The following is a 17,217-nucleotide window of genomic DNA, read 5'->3' on the forward strand; positions in this document are numbered from 1 at the left end:
GATCAAGTAACATTCTTTTCTAAAAATTTATCATTTGTTTTTTAGTTTCTGTCACACCACTCTCATAGTTTTGATTCTCATCCCACGACTGTAAATATAAGCAAGAAACAAAAACCTAAGACCCTTTCATTGATGCTTAATGGTTGATTCTGACCTTGGCCCTTTACCTACCATGTATGTTCTTTTTTTTTGAATTTTATTTTATTATTTTTTTAATACAGCAGTTTCTTATTAGTTATCTCTTTTATGCATATTAATGTATATATGTCAATCCCAATCTCCCAATTAATCCCACCACCAACAACAACACAACTCTGCCCCCAATTTCCCCCCTTGGTGTCCATACGTTTGTTCTCTACATCTGTGTCTCTATTCCAGCTTTGCACACAGGTTCATCTGTACCATTTTTCTAGGTTCCACATATATGCGTTAATATATGATATTTGGTTTTCTCTTTCTGACTTACTTCACTCTGTATGACAGTCTCTAGATCCATCCACATCTCAACAAATAACCCAGTTTCCTTCCTTTTTATGGCTGAGTAATATTCCATTATATATATGTACCACATCTTCTTTATCCATTCATCTGTCGATGGGCATTTAGGTTGCTTCCATGATCTGGCTATTGTAAATAGTGCTGCAGTGAACATTGGGGTGCATGTGTCTTTTTGAATTATGGTTTTCTCTGGGTATATGCTCAGTAGTGGGATTGCTGGATCATATGGTAATTCTATTTTTAGTTTTTTAAGGAACCTCCATACTTTCTCCATAGTGGCTGTATCAATTTACATTCCCACCAACAGTGCAAGAGGGTCCCTATTCTCCACACCCTCTCCAGCATTTGTTGTTTGTAGATTTTCTGATGATGCCCATTCTAACTGGTGTGAGGTGATACCTCATTGTAGTTTTGATTTGCATTTCTTTAATTAGTGATGTTGGCAGCTTTTCATGTGTTTCTTGGCCATCTGTGTGTTTTCTTTGGAGAAATGTCTATTTAGGTCTTCTGCCCATTTTTGGATTGGGTTGTTTGTTTTTTTAATATTGAGCTGCATGAGCTGTTTATATATTTTGGAGATTAGTCCTGTGTCCATTGATTCATTTGCAAATATTTTCTCCCATTCTGAGGGTTGTCTTTTCGTCTTGTTTACAGTTTCCTTCACTGTGCAAAAGCTTTTAAGTTTCATTAGGCCCCATTTGTTTATTTTTGTTTTCATTTCCATTACTCTAGGAGGTGGGTCAAAAAAGATCTTGCTGTGATTTATGCCAAAGCGTGTTCTTCCTATGTTTTCCTCTGAGAGTTTTACAGTGTCCAGTTTACATTTAGGTCTTTAATCCATTTTGACTTTATTTTTGTGTATGGTTTTAGGGAGTGTTCAAATTTCATTCTTTTACATGTAGCTGTCCAGTTTTCCCAGCACCACTTATTGAAAGGCTGTCTTTTCTCCATTGAATATCATTGCCTCCTATGTCATAGATTAGTTGACCATAGGTGCATCGGTTTATCTCTGGGCTTTCTATCCTGTTCCATTGGTCTATATTTCTGTTTTTGTGCCAGTACCATATTGTCTTGATCACTGTAGCTTTGTAGTATAGTCTGCAGTCAGGGAGTCTGATTTCTCCAGCTCTGTTTTTTTCCCTCTAGATTGCTTTGGCTATTCCGGGTCTTTTGTGTCTCCATACAAATTTTAAGATTTTTTTTCTAGTTTTGTAAAAAATGCCATTGGTAGTTTGATAGGGATTGCATTGAATCTGTAGATTGCTTTGGGTAGTATAGTCATTTTCACAATGTTGATTCTTCCAATCCAGGAACATGGTATATTTCTCCATCTGTGTCATCTTTGATTTCTTTTATCAGTGTCTTATGGTTTTCTGAGTACAGGTTTTTTACCTCCTTAGGTAGGTTTATTCCAGGTATTTTATTCTTTTTGTAGCAATGGGATTGTTTCCTTAATTTCTCTTTCTGATCATTTGTTGTTAGTATATATGAATGAAAGACATTTCTGTGCATTCATTTTGTATGCAGCAACTTTACCAGATTCATTGATTAGCTCTAGTAGTGTTCTGGTGGCATCTTTAGGATTATCTATGCATAGTATCATGTCATCTGCAAATAGTGACAGTTTTATTTCTTTTCCAATTTGTATTCCTTTTATTTCTTTTTCTTCTCTGATCGCCATGGCTAAGACTTCCAAAACTATATTGAATAATAGTGGCAAGAATGGACATCCTTGTCTTGTTCCTGATCTTAGAGGACATACTTTCAGTTTTTCACCATTGAGAATGATGTTTGCTGTGGGTTTGTTGTATATGGCCTTTATAATGTTGAGATAGGTTCCCTCTATGCCCACTTTCTGGACAGTTTTTATCATAAATTGGTGTTGAATTTTGTCAAAAACTTTTCCTGCATCTGTTGAAATGATCATATGGTTTTTATTCTTCAATTTGTTAATATGGTGTATCACATTGATTGATTTGTGTATATTGAAGAATCCTTGCATCCCTGGGATAAAACCCACTTGGTCATGGTGTATTTTCCTTTTAATGTGCTGTTGGATTCTGTTTGCTATCATTTTGTTGAGGATTTTTGCATCTAATTTCATCTGTTATATTGGTCTGTAATTTTCATTTTTGGAGTATCTTTGTCTGGTTTTGGTATCTGGGTGATGGTGGCCTTATAGAATGAGTTTGGGAGTGTTCCTCTGCAATTTTTTGGAAGAGTTTGAGAAGGATGGGTGTTAGCTCTTCTCTGAATGTTCGATAGAATTCACCTGTGAAGCCATCTGATCCTGCACTTTTGTTTGTTGGGAGATTTTTAATCACAGTTTCAATTCCATTACTGGTGATTGGTCTGTTCATATTTTCTATTTCTTCCTGGTTCAGTCTTGGAAGGTAACACCTTTCTAAGAATTTGTCCATTGCTCATGTTGTCCATTTTATTGGCACAGAGTTGCTTGTCGTAGTCTCTTATGATGCTTTGTATTTCTGTGGTGTCCATTGTAACTTCTCCTTTTTCATTTCTAACTCTATTGATTTGAGTCTGCTCTTTCTTTTTCTTGATGAGTCTGGCTAAAGGTTTATCAATTTTGTTTATCTTTTCAATGAACCAGCTTTTTGTTTTATTGAGCTTTGCTATTGTTTTGTTTCTATTTCATTTATTTCTGCTCTGATCTTTATGATTTCTTTCCTTCGTCTAAGTTTGGGTTTTGTTTGTTCTTCTTTCTCTTGTTCTTTTAGGTGTAAGGTTAGATTGTTTATTTGAGATTTTTTTTGTTTCTTGAGGTAGGATTCTATTGCTATAAACTTCCCTCTTAGAACTACTTTTGCTGCATTCCATCAGTTTTGGATCATCGTGTATTCGTTGTCATTTTGTCTCTAGCTATTTGTTAATTTCATCTTTGATTTTTTCAGTAATCTCTTGGTTACTTAGTAACGTATTGTTTACCTTTCATGTGTTTGTGTTTTTTCCTTTTTTCCTTGTAATTTATTTCTAATTTCATAGTGTTGTGGTCAGAAAAGATGCTTGATGTGATATCAATTTTCTTAAATATACCGAGGCTTGATTTGTGACCTAAGATGTGATCTATCCTGTAGAATGTTCCATGTGCACTTGAGAAGAAAGTGTAATCTGCAGCTTTTGAATGGAATGTCCTATAAATATGAATTAAATCTATCTGGTCTATTATGTCACTTAAAGCTTGTGTTTCCTTATGAATTTTCTGTCTGGATGATCTGTCCATTGGTGTAAGTGAGAGTTAAAGTCCCCCACTATTATTGTGTCACTGTTGATTTCCTCTTTTATGGCTGTTAGCATTTGCCTTATGTATTTAGGTGCTCCTATGTTGGGTGCATATATATTTATAATTGTTATGTCTTCTTCTTGGATTGCTCCCTTGATCATTATGTAATGTCCTTCCTTGTCTCTTGTAACATCCTTTATTTTAAAGTCTATTTATCTGATATGAGTATTGCTACTCCAGCTTTCTTCTGATTCCTATTTGCATGGAATATCTTTTTCCATCCCCTCACTTTCAGTCTCTATGTGTCCCTAGGTCTGAAGTGGGTCTCTTGTAGACAGCATATATATGGGTCTTGTTTTTGTATCCATTCAGCAAGCCCATGTCTTTTGGTTGGAGCATTTAATTCATTTACGTTTAGTGTAATTATTGATATCTTTGTTCCTATTACCATTTTCTTAATTGTTATGCATTTGTTTTTGTAGGTCTTTTTTTTTTTTTTTTTTTTTGCCATGCGCAGGCCTCTCATTGTTGTGGCCTCTCCCGTTGAGGAGCACAGGCTCCAGACATGCAGGCTCAGTGGCCATGGCTCACGGGCCTAGCCGCTCCACGGCATGTGGGATCTTCCCAGACTGGGGCACGAACCTGTGTCCCCTGCATAGGCAGGCGGACTCTCAACCACTGCACCACCAGTGAAGCCCTGTAGGTCCTTTTCTTCTCTTGTGATTTCCACTTAGAGAAGTTCCTTTAGCATTTGTTGTAGAGCTGGTTTGGTGGTGCTGAATTCTCTTATCTTTTGCTTGTCTGTAAAGCTTTTGATTTCTCCATTGAATCTGAATGAGATCCTTGCTGGATAGAGTAATCTTGGTTGTAGATTCTTCCCTTTTATCACTTTTAATATATCATGTCACTGCCTTCTGCCTTGCAGAGTTTCTGCTAAAAAATCAGCTGTTAACCTTATGGTAATTCCCTTGTATGTTATTTGTCATTTTTCCCTTGTTGCTTTTAATAATTTTTCTTTGTCTCTAATTTTTGTCAATTTAATTACTATGTGTCTTGGTGTGTTTCTCCTTGCATTTTCCTGCCTGGGACTCTGCACTTCCTGGACTTGGGTGGCTATTTCCTTTCCCATGTTAGGGATGTTTTCATCTATAATCTCTTCAAATATATTCTTGGGTCCTTTCTCTCTTTCTTTTCCTTCTGGGACCCCTCTAATGTGAATGTTTTTGCGTTTAATGTTGTCCCAGAGGTCTCTTAAGCTGTCTTCATTTCTTTTCATTATTTTTTTCTTTTTTCTTCACATCTTTATTGGAGTATAAATGCTTTACAATGTTGTGTTAGTTTCTGCTGTATAACAAAGTGAATCAGCTATATGTATACATATATCCCCATATCCCCACCCTCTTGAGCCTCCCTTCCACCCTCCCTATCCCATCCCTCTGGGTCGTCACAAAGCACTGAGCTGATCTCCTTGTGCTATGCAGCTGCTTCTCTCTAGCCATCCGTTTTACATTTGGTAGTGTATATATGTCAATGCTACTCTCACACTTCATCCCAGCTTTCCCTCTCTGCCATGCCCTCAAGTCCATTCTCTACATGTGCATCTTTATTCCTGACCTGCCACTAGGTTCATCAGTACTGCTCTTTAAAATTCCGTATATATGCATTAGCATACAGTATTTGTTTTTCTCTTTCTGACTTACTTCACTCTGTATGACAGATTCTAGGTCCATCCACCTCACTACAGATAACTCAATTTTGTTCCTTTATATGGCTGAGTAATAATCTATTTCATTCTTTTTTCTTTATTCTGCTCTGCAGCAGTGAATTCCACCATTCTCTCTTCCAGTTCACTTATCCATTCTTCTGCCTCCGTTATTCTGCTATTCATTTCTTCTAGTGTATTTTTCTTTTCAGTTATTGTATTGTTCATCTCTGTTTTTTGGTTCTTTAATTCTTCTAGGTCTTTGTTAAACATTTCTTGCATCTTCTCCATTTTTGCCTCCATTCTTTTTCTGAGGTTTTGGATCATCTTCATTATCAATATTCTGAATTCTTTTTAATGGAAGATTGCCTATCTCCACTTCATTTAGTTGTTTTTCTGGTGTTTTATCTTGTTCCTTCATCTGGTACATAGTCCTCTACCTTTTCATTTTGTCTATCTTTCCGTGAATGTGGTTTTTTTCCCACAGGCTGCAGGATTGTAGTTCTTTTTGCTTCTGCTGTCTGCCCTCTGGTGGATGAGTCTATATAAGAGGCTTGTGTAAGCTTCCTCATGGGAGAGACTGGTAGTAGGTAGAGCTGGTGTTGCTCTGGTGGGCAGAGCTCAGTAAAACTTTAATCCACTTGTCTGCTGATAGGTAGGGCTGAGTTCCCTCCCTGTTGGTTGTTTGGCCTGAGGTGACCCAGCACTGGAGGCTACATGTTCTTTGGTGGGGCTAATGGTGGACTCCGGGAGGGCTCCTGCCAAGGAGTACTTCCCAGAACTTCTGCTGCCAGTGTCCTTGTCCCCGTGGTGAGCCACAGCCACCCCCTGCCTCTGCAGGAGACCCTCCAACACTAGCAGGTAGGTCTGGTTCTCCTATGGGGTCACTGATCCTTCCCCCTGGGTCCTGATGTGCACACTGGTTTGTGTGTGCTCTCCAGGAGTGGAGTCTCTGTTTCCCCCAGTCCTGTCTATTTCCTGCAATCAAATCCTGCCAGCCTTCAAAGTCTGCCTCTCTGGGAATTCCCCCTCCTGTTGCCAGACCCCCAGGTTGGCAATCATGACATGGGGCTCAGAACCCTCACTCCAGTGGATGGTATAATTGTGAGTCACCCACCCAGCGGTTACAGGATTTGATTTTATTGTGATTGCACCCCTCCTACCATTTCATTGCAGCTTCTCCTTTGTCTTTAGATGTGGGGCATCTTTTTTGGTGAGTTCCAGTGTCTTCCTGTCAATGATTTTCAGCAGTTAGTTGTGATTCCGGCGCTCTTGCAAGAGGGAGTGAGCACACGTCCTTCTACTCCACCATCTTGAACCAATCTACCATATATGTTCTTTACAACCACTCATATCCTTCTGCCATGGATTCAGCTCCCAATTTTCAGTTGATGGCTAACAAATTCTCATCTCCTTTCTTCATACCTCCAGCTGCATAGTGGACATTTCCATCTGGAAGTCCTAGAAATATCAAATTTTGCATGTTCAAATTTTCATACCTCTCCTCCTTCCTCCAGCTTTATTTCTCCTCCTTCCCCACTATTTTGAAGTCCTCTTTCTTACTAGATTACATAATTGCTTGGACAGGTTCTGAGCCAGTTACGTATGAATCATGTCTATGTCATCTCTGTCACAGCCTAGTATAAATCAGTGACCACTGTTTCCAGCTTCCTGAATAATAGATAATGAATTCATCAGTTTGCTGATTCAGTAATTAACATACTTCTACAGGATATTTCTATTACGGTATATTTTTTCCATATAGTATAAATACAAAATTACATAAATATGCAAGCCTGATATATGGTATCTGATCAGCTAAATGGGTTCTTAGATGTTTTGACCACAGTGTTTAGTTCTGATGACTTCAAATTGTCTTTTTACAGGGAACAGTAACATTTAAGGATGTGGCTGTGGACCTCACCCAGGAGGAATGGCAGCAAATGAAACCTGCTCAGAGGGACTTGTACCGTGATGTGATGCTGGAGAACTATAGCAACCTAGTCACAGTGGGTAAGGGTAACTTTGCAATTTTACACAGAATTCTTTTCTATCTTTGAAATCTGTGACGACTTCAACTTGCCAGATGTCTTTAACTAGCCTTCCCTTTCTTCATTTCATTGTATGTGCTTGTCTTTAGGGTAAAGGCTAATTACTTTGTCTCACTGTGGAAGTTCCTCCATCCTCATCTTTCATAGGCCCTCAAGTCCCCAGGACTCAACCCAAGGTCTGGATGGTTGTCTCCAGCATTAATATCCAAGTCCTTTGTTGTCTTTCATAATAGGCTGCGAAGTCACCAAACCAGATGTGATCTTCAAGTTGGAGCAGGAAGAGGAACCATGGGTGATAGAAGAAGAAATGCTTGGGAGGCCCTGTCCAGGTGAATAAGTGAAAATGCAGGTCTGAATGAGAAAGACACATGACAGTTGTTCAGGGGGTTGATACCATTTCACATTTTCCAAGATTTGCTTAAGTCTTCTACAGTGACAAAAGGTATGAATGCCTTGGATTATGGTGACACTTCCAAATACTGTATTGGAGCTATCTTCCTTTTTTCAAATTTTAGATACCAAAACTTCCCTAGTTCATTTACAGCGTTACTTTCAGGATTAGTGTCCCTCTCTATGATCCTTAAGCTCTCTCTTTGCTTTGTGTTCATAGGGTTTTTTCTTATGTACTCAGTATTTGGTGGATCTATAGTATTTTAAAAACACATTTGTTTCAGAGTTAGATTCCTTTTCTTTCTATTTTGAAAAGCCTCAGATTTGTTTTGTAACAATACTCACACTTTCCATTGTACTTCACAACTCTCACAATCCCACATAGGTTTAAAAGTTTCTGGCTTACAAACTGTTACCTCCTTCCTGCTTATTTACACCTTTCATTCCTTTAATTTTTTTGAAATATAATGTATGCGCACTTAGTTAAAAAATATAAACAGTCCAAAAGATAACATTTAAAAGTGAGTGTCTCTTACCCTTGACACTCAGTCCCTTTCTTTTCCCAGTTGAGTACACTTTTTTTTTAGAGTTGTGCTGGCTATTCTTTTTTTGTTTTGTTAATTTTATTTACTTATTTGTGTCTGCATTGGGTCTTTGTTGCTGCACGTGGGCTTTCTCTAGTTGCAGCGAGCAGGGGCTACTCTTCATTATGGTGCACAGGCTTCTCATTGCGGTTGCTTCTTGTTGCAGAGCACGGGCTCTAGGTGCATGGGCTTCAGTGGTCGTGGCACACAGTCTCAGTAGTTGTGGCTCGTGGGCTCTAGAGCACAGGCTCAGTAGTTGTGGTGCATGGGCTTAGTTGCTCTGCAGCATGTGGGATCTTCCCAGACCAGGGCTCGAACCAGTGTCCCCTGCATCGGCAGGCGGATTCTTAACCACTGTGCCACCACAGAGGCCCTGTGCTGTCTATTCTTGATTGTTTATTTCACCATAAGAATTTTACATTCAACTATCTCTTTCCAGAGAAAAACGTGTTGAATTTTTTGGTGGGAATGTGTTAGAAGCATAAATTAACTTTCGGAGTGCTGACATCTTTATAACGTCGAGGTTTTCTATCCAAGAACGTGTTCTCTGTCTTTGTTCAGATCTATCTATTTTTATGTCCTTCAGAAATCCAAGGTTTCCTTTATACCTTTTGTAAATTTCTTACTAAGTTTATACCTAAGTAACAGACAAGAGAAAAAAATCAGTACTAGAAGAATTGGAAAGGGCCCTGTAAAACCATCTTTATTTATAGATGATAAGATTATATCCCTTAAAACACAAAAGAATCAACTGCAACAAATAGTAAGAGAATCCAGTGATATGGTAGGGTATCAAATTAACAAATAAAAATCAGTAGTTTTCATGTATACTTCAACAACCAAGTAGAAGATATAAGGAAAAGGAAACCACATTTATAGTCATAACAATATAGATAAAATACTATTCTGGGCATGGGCTTATGGAGCTTATAATTTAGTGGGAACTGGAGTCCCTGAGGTTTTGCAAACAAGCAAATATCTTTTTTTAAAAACCTTTATATTTAGTTGATAGTTGGCTGTGTATATAATTCTTGAGCCATACTGTCTTTCCTAGAGGTTTTGTAGACAGTTCCCTGAAGACTTTAGATAGTCCTCTGCTGCCTCTTGGCTTTGAATTTTTGCTTGGAGAAATCTGAAGCCTGATTGTTTTCCCTCATAGGTGACTTGATTTATTTGCCTAGATGCCCATAGGTTTGTTTTTCTTGAAAGCTTTAGAACTTTATGAGGCTTATTGATCAGTCAGTATCAGTTTTTCCTGTAAGCTTGTATATTCATGTTTTTTGATTCTTGTAGTGTGGTATAGATCTGAATACTGGTTCCTTTTATAACTACATTCCTCATCTTTTTTTTTTTTTTTTTTTTCGCGGTACGCGGGCCTCTCGCTATTGTGGCCTCTCCCATTGCGGAGCACAGGCTCCGGATGCGCAGACTCAGCGGCCATGGCTCATGGGCCCAGCCGCTCCGCGGCATGTGGGATCTTCCCAGACTGGGGCACGAACCCGTGTACCCTGCATCGGCAGGCAGACTCTCAACCACTGTGCCACCAGGGAAGCCCCATTCCTCATCTTTGAATAAGGTTATTTCCTGCTGGACCCACTATTTACAGAAGGAGAGTGCTGGAGATTGTCTAGAAAAATACTCTTGAGCTAGTAGGAAGCCTCTGTTGCTCTGTTGACTTCCTCTGTCATACAAGTTTTGGTGTTAAGAGTTGGTTTGCCCTTTACTTCTGAATCAGAGATGATTAATTGCATGCTTCCTCTAGCACTCAGTATCTCTTCTACCCTCCTATGCCAGCATCCTGCTTATACAAGAATAATGGCTATTTGCATCTCCTTGTATAGCTCTGCCTTCCCTACCATTTGACAGGGCCAGAAGAAGACCATTATGTTCCTGCCACCATGTAGTCTTAACACATCTGGATTCCACTGTTGTAAAAAATGACTCATTCATTCTGTCCACAGGGTGTTCCATCTGTTTTGGAGAACTCTGTTCACCATGCTTTCTGTCTAAGATAAGAAAGAACAGCCAGTGTCTGGATTTCTTCCCTACCTGGTTCAGTGTACCCTCTGGTCTTTCCTTATACTCTGGAATTGGAGTTTAGCTGTCTTTTAGTTTTATTGAGGATATATTTTCTTTTTTGTTTCTTCTTCATGTTTGCAGAGAGGAGAGGACACAGAGGTGTTTAATTCCACCATATTGAAACAGGAATTCCTCTTCTATATTTGATCCTGTGGATCACCCTTCCTGGAAATGTCTTCTTTTCTCTAAAGGATTCTGATTTCTCCTCAGTTCCTGTTTATTTTTTCTTATTCCTGTGAACTGTGTTTTACATGACTCCTTTTCTCCAGCCCTTACTGAGCATTCCAAAATAGTTCTAAATTACATATAGACTCCTTTTTCCTTTATGTACCTTCATGATATAGATGTATTCATGCCTTCAAATCAGTATATAACTCCAGGCTTTAAATTAATCCTCTGTTTTTAAAGCCCCACTCTTATCCCTGCCTTTTAAGTACCTAAATCCTCCAAGTTTTGAGCTTTTCTAGTGTTTTGTTGTCAAATCACTTTGTTGTTGGACGTTTGCATCTTCATAGCTCAAAACTTGAATTTCTTAGCTAAGCTATCAGTTGACAGTTTTCTTACCCTTTTGCCTTCCAGTATTTTGTTGAAATGTCTTGTTTACCCTTATTTTTACTCCTATTTCCTTTGTTCTTATGGGTTTAAATCTTTATTTTTTACTGTCATTTCAATGGAATTTTAAGAAGTGGGAGAAATAAACATATACATTCGATCTGTTTTGTTTAACCACAAGTGTTAATTTTATCCTCTAGTCATTTGACTTGCTATCCAGTCATTTATGTGTTTGCCCTTTCATCTTAATTATTCTATTCATTTTACTGATATCTGCATTGTATGTTTTTTAAATCAATCAGAGCAGCTTGGGCCTATTAATGGCAGTTTTCTCTCCATAATATTATCTATAGGAGTTAACTTCTCAAATCTTAGAAACTAGGGACATTTGCACTTTGGATTTCTTTCATATTGGGAGACTAGAGCCAATATCAAAGATCAACCCCACTTTGACAAATTTCTGAAATGTTATCAATAATGCAGTAGGAGAAAAATTCAAAAGTTATAATTTTTGGTCCTCCATTTTAGAAGTTTGGGAAGATGATGAACAGATCAAGGAGCAGCAGGAAACACTTGTGAGGAAAGTCACATCCATCTCCAAGAAAACTCTAATTAAGGAAAATGTCATTGAATGTAAAAAAGTTGCAAAAGTATTTCCTCTGGGCTCAGACATTGTTACTTCAAGACAAAACTTCTATGAATATGACTCATTTGATAAGGGTTTTGAACATAATTTAGACTTACTTAGTTATGAGAAAGGCTGTATAAGAGAGGAAAATTATGAGTGTAATAAGTATGGGAAACCATTTTACCATTGCTCATCACATGTTGTATCCCCCTTTAAGTGTAATCAGTGTGGACAAGACTTTAATCATAAATTTGACCTCATCAGACATGAGAGGATTCATGCTGGAGAGAAACTGTATGAATGTAAGGAATGTGGAAAAGCTTTCAGTAGGAAGGAAAATCTTATTACACATCAAAAAATTCATACTGGGGAAAAACCATATAAGTGTAATGAATGTGGAAAAGCTTTCATTCAAATGTCAAACCTTATTAGACACCAGAGAATTCATACTGGAGAAAAACCTTATGCATGTAAGGATTGTTGGAAGGCCTTCAGTCAGAAATCAAATCTCATTGAACATGAGAGAATTCATACTGGAGAAAAACCCTATGAATGTAAGGAATGTGGAAAAGCCTTTAGCCAGAAGCAAAATCTTATTGAGCATGAGAAAATTCATACTGGCGAGAAACCTTATGCATGTAATGAATGTGGTAGAGCTTTTTCTCGAATGTCATCTGTTAATCTGCATATGAGAAGTCACACAGGGGAGAAACCCTATAAATGTAATAAATGTGGAAAAGCCTTCTCTCAATGCTCAGTATTTATTATACATATGAGAAGTCATACAGGGGAGAAACCCTATGTATGCAGTGAATGTGGGAAAGCCTTCTCTCAAAGTTCATCCCTTACTGTACATATGAGAAATCATACAGCTGAGAAACCCTATGAATGTAATGAATGTGGAAAAGCCTTCAGCCGGAAAGAAAATCTCATTACACATCAAAAAATTCATACTGGAGAGAAACCTTATGAATGTAATGAATGTGGGAAAGCTTTTATTCAGATGTCAAACCTCATCCGACACCAGAGAATTCATACTGGTGAAAAACCCTATGCATGTACAGTATGTGGGAAAGCCTTTAGTCAGAAATCAAATCTCACTGAACATGAGAAAATTCATACTGGCGAGAAACCCTATCATTGTAATCAATGTGGAAAAGCTTTCAGTCAGAGACAAAATCTCCTTGAACATGAAAAAATTCATACTGGAGAGAAACCATTTAAATGTAATGAATGCGGTAAAGCCTTCTCTCGAATCTCATCCCTTACTCTTCACGTTAGAAGTCATACAGGGGAGAAACCGTATGAATGTAATAAATGTGGAAAAGCCTTCTCTCAATGCTCATTACTTATAATACATATGAGAATTCACACCGGTGAGAAACCTTTTGAATGTAATGAATGCGGGAAAGCATTCTCTCAAAGAGCATCCCTTTCTATACATAAGAGAGGTCATACAGGTGAGAAACGCCGAGTGTACTAAATGAATAAAGGCCTTCTCTTAAATTCAATCCATGCTTTACTTAACTTTAAAATATCTTGGCATAGTCTCAAAAAATGAAAAAGATCTTTATGAAAAAATTGTAAAGCTTTGTTGAAGGGCAAAAGACTTGAGTAAATGGAGAGAAATACGATGGATGTAGATGGAAAAACCCAATATCATAAAATGTCTTTTCTCCCCAAATTAATCTATGGACCTAATATAGTTCCAAACATCTAACAAGAATTTTCTAGGGTCTTTACCAAATGATTCTAAAATCCATATGAAATAAAAGTCTATGGATTGCTGAGACAATATTGAATAAGAACAGAGACGACACACCTTCTACCATATACTACACGTATTATGAAGTTATGGTCATATAATAGTGTGTGGTATTAGAACATTAATGGATAAGTAAAAAGGATTTACAGAATAGAATGCCTAGAAGTAAATGAATGAATATATGCAAACTTGTTATATATATATTAGACATGACATCGTGAATCAGTAGAAGAATGACGACCTAGTCAATAAATACAGTTGGGAGTATTTGAATCTCCATATTGGGGAAAATAAAATTACATACAACCTTACAACATATAAAGAAAAAGAATTCTAAAGGATTTGAACACTGAAATGTGAAAAGCCAAACTCTGAACTTCTTGAAAGGAAATAACAGGATATTGTCTATGACTTTGAGGCAGGGAAATATTTTTTAAAAGGACCCTGCCATTCCACTTCTGGATATACATCCTAAAGAAATTCATAAATATGAATAAAAAATATATATATATATATATCTGAATTGAAAACAACATATATATTGAAGGGATAATGGATGAATAAAATGTGACATATTCAAATAATGGAATGGTATACAGCAGTTAAAAGAAATGAGCTTGGTCTGTATTGTGTAACATGGTTGTTATCTAAAATAATGTTGAGTGAAAAAAAAAATCAAGATCCAGATGAAACATACCATATAATAACATTCATGTAAATTGGAGTGAAATCATTCACAAAGAATAGAATTGTTTTTATTATTGAAATATGTATGTAAAACTATTTTAAATGGATTAAAAAGGACACATACCAAATTATTGATAGTGTTGTCTCTGGCAGGAGATTAGGATTGAGGGTGTTGGTCAAAGGGGGCTTTTAGCTTTACTTGTAATTTTTATGCCTTAAAAAAAGATGAGTAGCATATAAAATAAATCTTAAAAGTTAATGATACACAATGGTGATATGGATGTCTTATCTTAATAGTGTTTTTGTACTTATTTCTCAGGATTTATGGGCTAGGGGAAGCCTATACCCAGAGAATAAAATGTTACAATGGATTCATATGCCCTATCAGGTGCTGAACTATTTTTTGAAAAATATTTCCAGAAAAGTAGTAATTAAAAGTGATAGTTCTGTTTACTATATAACATGAAATTAACGTGCTTTATCAATCCCATGATGCTTCCCCCCCCACATTTTCACATTCTGAATTTAGAACTCAGTTTTCAACCAAGTATATCTTAGATTCAAGGAAGTATATAATTATTTATTAAAAATTTGAAAATCAGAGAGCAGTGTGACAAATCAAATGTGATTTTATTTACTATTTTAGGGCATCATCAAGGTCTAATGATACCTACTCTTTTAATGTGTCTTGCTGACGTCTTTTGAATTTTCTGGTCGATTTACGATCCCAGGATTTTTTTTTGATGGCAGGTGTCATTTACAGGCCTGCAATTATTTTGAATATTAAGTGACCATTAGCGCTGGGTTTAAAGCTGCTGTTGTGTGAAACGGCCAGAAGGCGGCAGCATTTCTCCTTACCAAATCTGGTTACTAGGGCAACAGAGCCATAATGGAAGTTGTGCTGTAAGTTATAAATTAGGACGGAAAGTGCCAGGAAAAGCCCCTTAAGATTATGTCTCATTACTTCTTGTTCGTTTTTTAATTTAATTTTTTATCACAGCCAAATCTGATTACAATGTTTTGTTTGTTCTAGGTGTGCAAGATGTGGTTCTTTACTATTTTAGGGCGTCATCAAGGTCTAATGATCCCTATTCTTTCAATGTGTCTTGCATTATTTGGCAACTGACTTGTTGGATTCATAGCTAATAAGTTAGTAATATGCTTAGAGTTATTGTGGAGAAAAAAAGATTTTCCTGAGAAATTAACTCTACAATATTAGTCTTGCACTGTAAGTTTCCATACAACCAGCATAGGCATTAATATCATTGTTAATTATTACAATATTTTGAAACAAGAAAGCCTTTTATAGGCCATTTTTAAATATTTATTTATTTATTTATTTACTTGGCTGCATCGGGTCTTAGTTGCGACACACAGGATCTTCATTGAGGCATGTGGGATCTTTTGTTGCAGTGAGCAGGCTCCAGAGCACATGGGCTCTCTAGTTGTGGCACGTGGGGGCTCTAGTTGTGGCACACAGGCTCTAGGGTGCGTGCTTAGTAGTTGCGGTGCGCGCCTTGTGGGATCTTAGTTCCCCGACAAGGGATTGAACCGAACCCACGTCCCCTGCATTGGAAGGCAGATTCTTAACCACTGGACCACCAGTCCCAAGAAAGACTTTTATTTTCTTGAGGTGGCCATAAGCAATTATGTAAAATTGCTTCACTCTTCTACAACCCTTGTTTTATGTACCTATCTAGTTTTGGTTGGAAGCAGTGGTGGTCTAAGACCCTGAGCAGTAATAAGAGTTTCGCTCAAAGGATCTCATTCTCTGTAACAATACGTGAATCACCCCTTCAGGTAATTTTTTTTTTTAATTATACCACCTCTACAATATTACTTGACATGCAGAAAACCATTAGTGCCTTTTTAAAAACATGATTAGGATTGGCGATGTCGTTCAAAAGGAATCTTTAGCTTTGAATGTTTGAATGTCAGCCACATTTATTTTAAAGCTGATTTCACAAAACTAAATCTTTCTCAAACTAAATTTATGAAGTACAAGCATGAGTAATGTCAATTTTACTTTTATTAGCTATTTCTGAAGACTGACAGTGACTTATAATTGTAATTAGCAGGTGCTGATTTTTATGAAATCCATTTACCAAAACTTAAGTATCTAAATGAGTGTTGTAATTTCATAATCTCTTCTTTCATAGATTTTGTGCTAAGTCCAATTTTGCCAGCACACTTTTTTGTAGACTTCTTTTTTTAAAAAAATAGTTTTCAAAGTTCATGTGTTATATACATAACAAGATCTGTATATTTTTAGTTGCAAAACTTTTTTTTTTGGTCTAAACTGTCATTTTTCACTCTGATTTTCTTCTTTTTAAAAATAATTAATTAATTAATTTTTATTTTTGGCTGCGTTGGGTTTTTGTTGCTGCGTGCCAGCTTTCTCTAGTTGGGGCAAGCAGGGGCTACTCTTCATTGCAGTGCACAGGCTTCTTATTGTGGTGATTCTCTTGCTGCAGAGCATGGGCTCTAGGCGCACGGGCTTCAGTAGTTGTGGCACATGGGCTCAGTAGTTGTGGCTCGCAGGCTCTAGAGTACAGGCTCAGTAGTTGTGGCACACAGGCTTAGTTGCTCCACAGCATGTGGGATCTTCCCGGACCTGGGCTTGAACCTGTGTCCCCTGCATTGGCAGGTGCATTCTTAACCACTGTGCCACCAGGGAAGTCTCCTGATTTTCTCCTTCATGTTTTTTATTTTCATTTTTGTTCGTTTTTTGCTGCATCATGCAGCTTGTGAGATCTTAGTTCCCCGGCAGTGAAAGCACAGAGTCCTAACCACTGGACTGCCAGGGAATTCCCAATTCTTCATGTTTCTTTATTTGGCTCATATCTCATTTAAATCTTCTGCCCCTTTACATAGCTTTGGAGTCAACAGAAAATTTTAAAATTTCACCTGCAGTCCATAAGGACTACCTTAGGGGCCTCTTTTAGCCTCTCCCACTAAGAGTGGCTGTGCTTATTGGGTGAGATAAAGTGCCTGAGAGTAAACCTGAATCTCAAGTCTAGGAAGGCTGTTCTGCTGACTA

At 37.4% G+C, this 17,217-nt stretch overlaps 1 protein-coding gene across 1 annotated transcript in view; it reads left to right on the top strand.

The window, feature by feature from the left end:
* ZNF568 (zinc finger protein 568) overlaps positions 1-14,357 on the top strand; it is a 39,042-nt gene extending 24,685 nt beyond the window's left edge. The window contains exons 4-6 of the mRNA XM_082677644.1: positions 7,328-7,454; positions 7,726-7,821; positions 11,626-14,357. Coding sequence (XP_082533770.1) covers positions 7,328-7,454; positions 7,726-7,821; positions 11,626-13,208 — 1,806 coding nt within the window. The 3' untranslated portion in view covers positions 13,209-14,357. The remainder of the gene's footprint in view (positions 1-7,327; positions 7,455-7,725; positions 7,822-11,625) is intronic.
* Positions 14,358-17,217: the final 2,860 nt, after the last annotated feature.

This window comes from Grampus griseus, assembly GCF_964374135.1.
Source record: "Grampus griseus genome assembly, chromosome: 19".
In the NCBI taxonomy this organism is placed as follows: domain Eukaryota; kingdom Metazoa; phylum Chordata; class Mammalia; order Artiodactyla; family Delphinidae; genus Grampus; species Grampus griseus.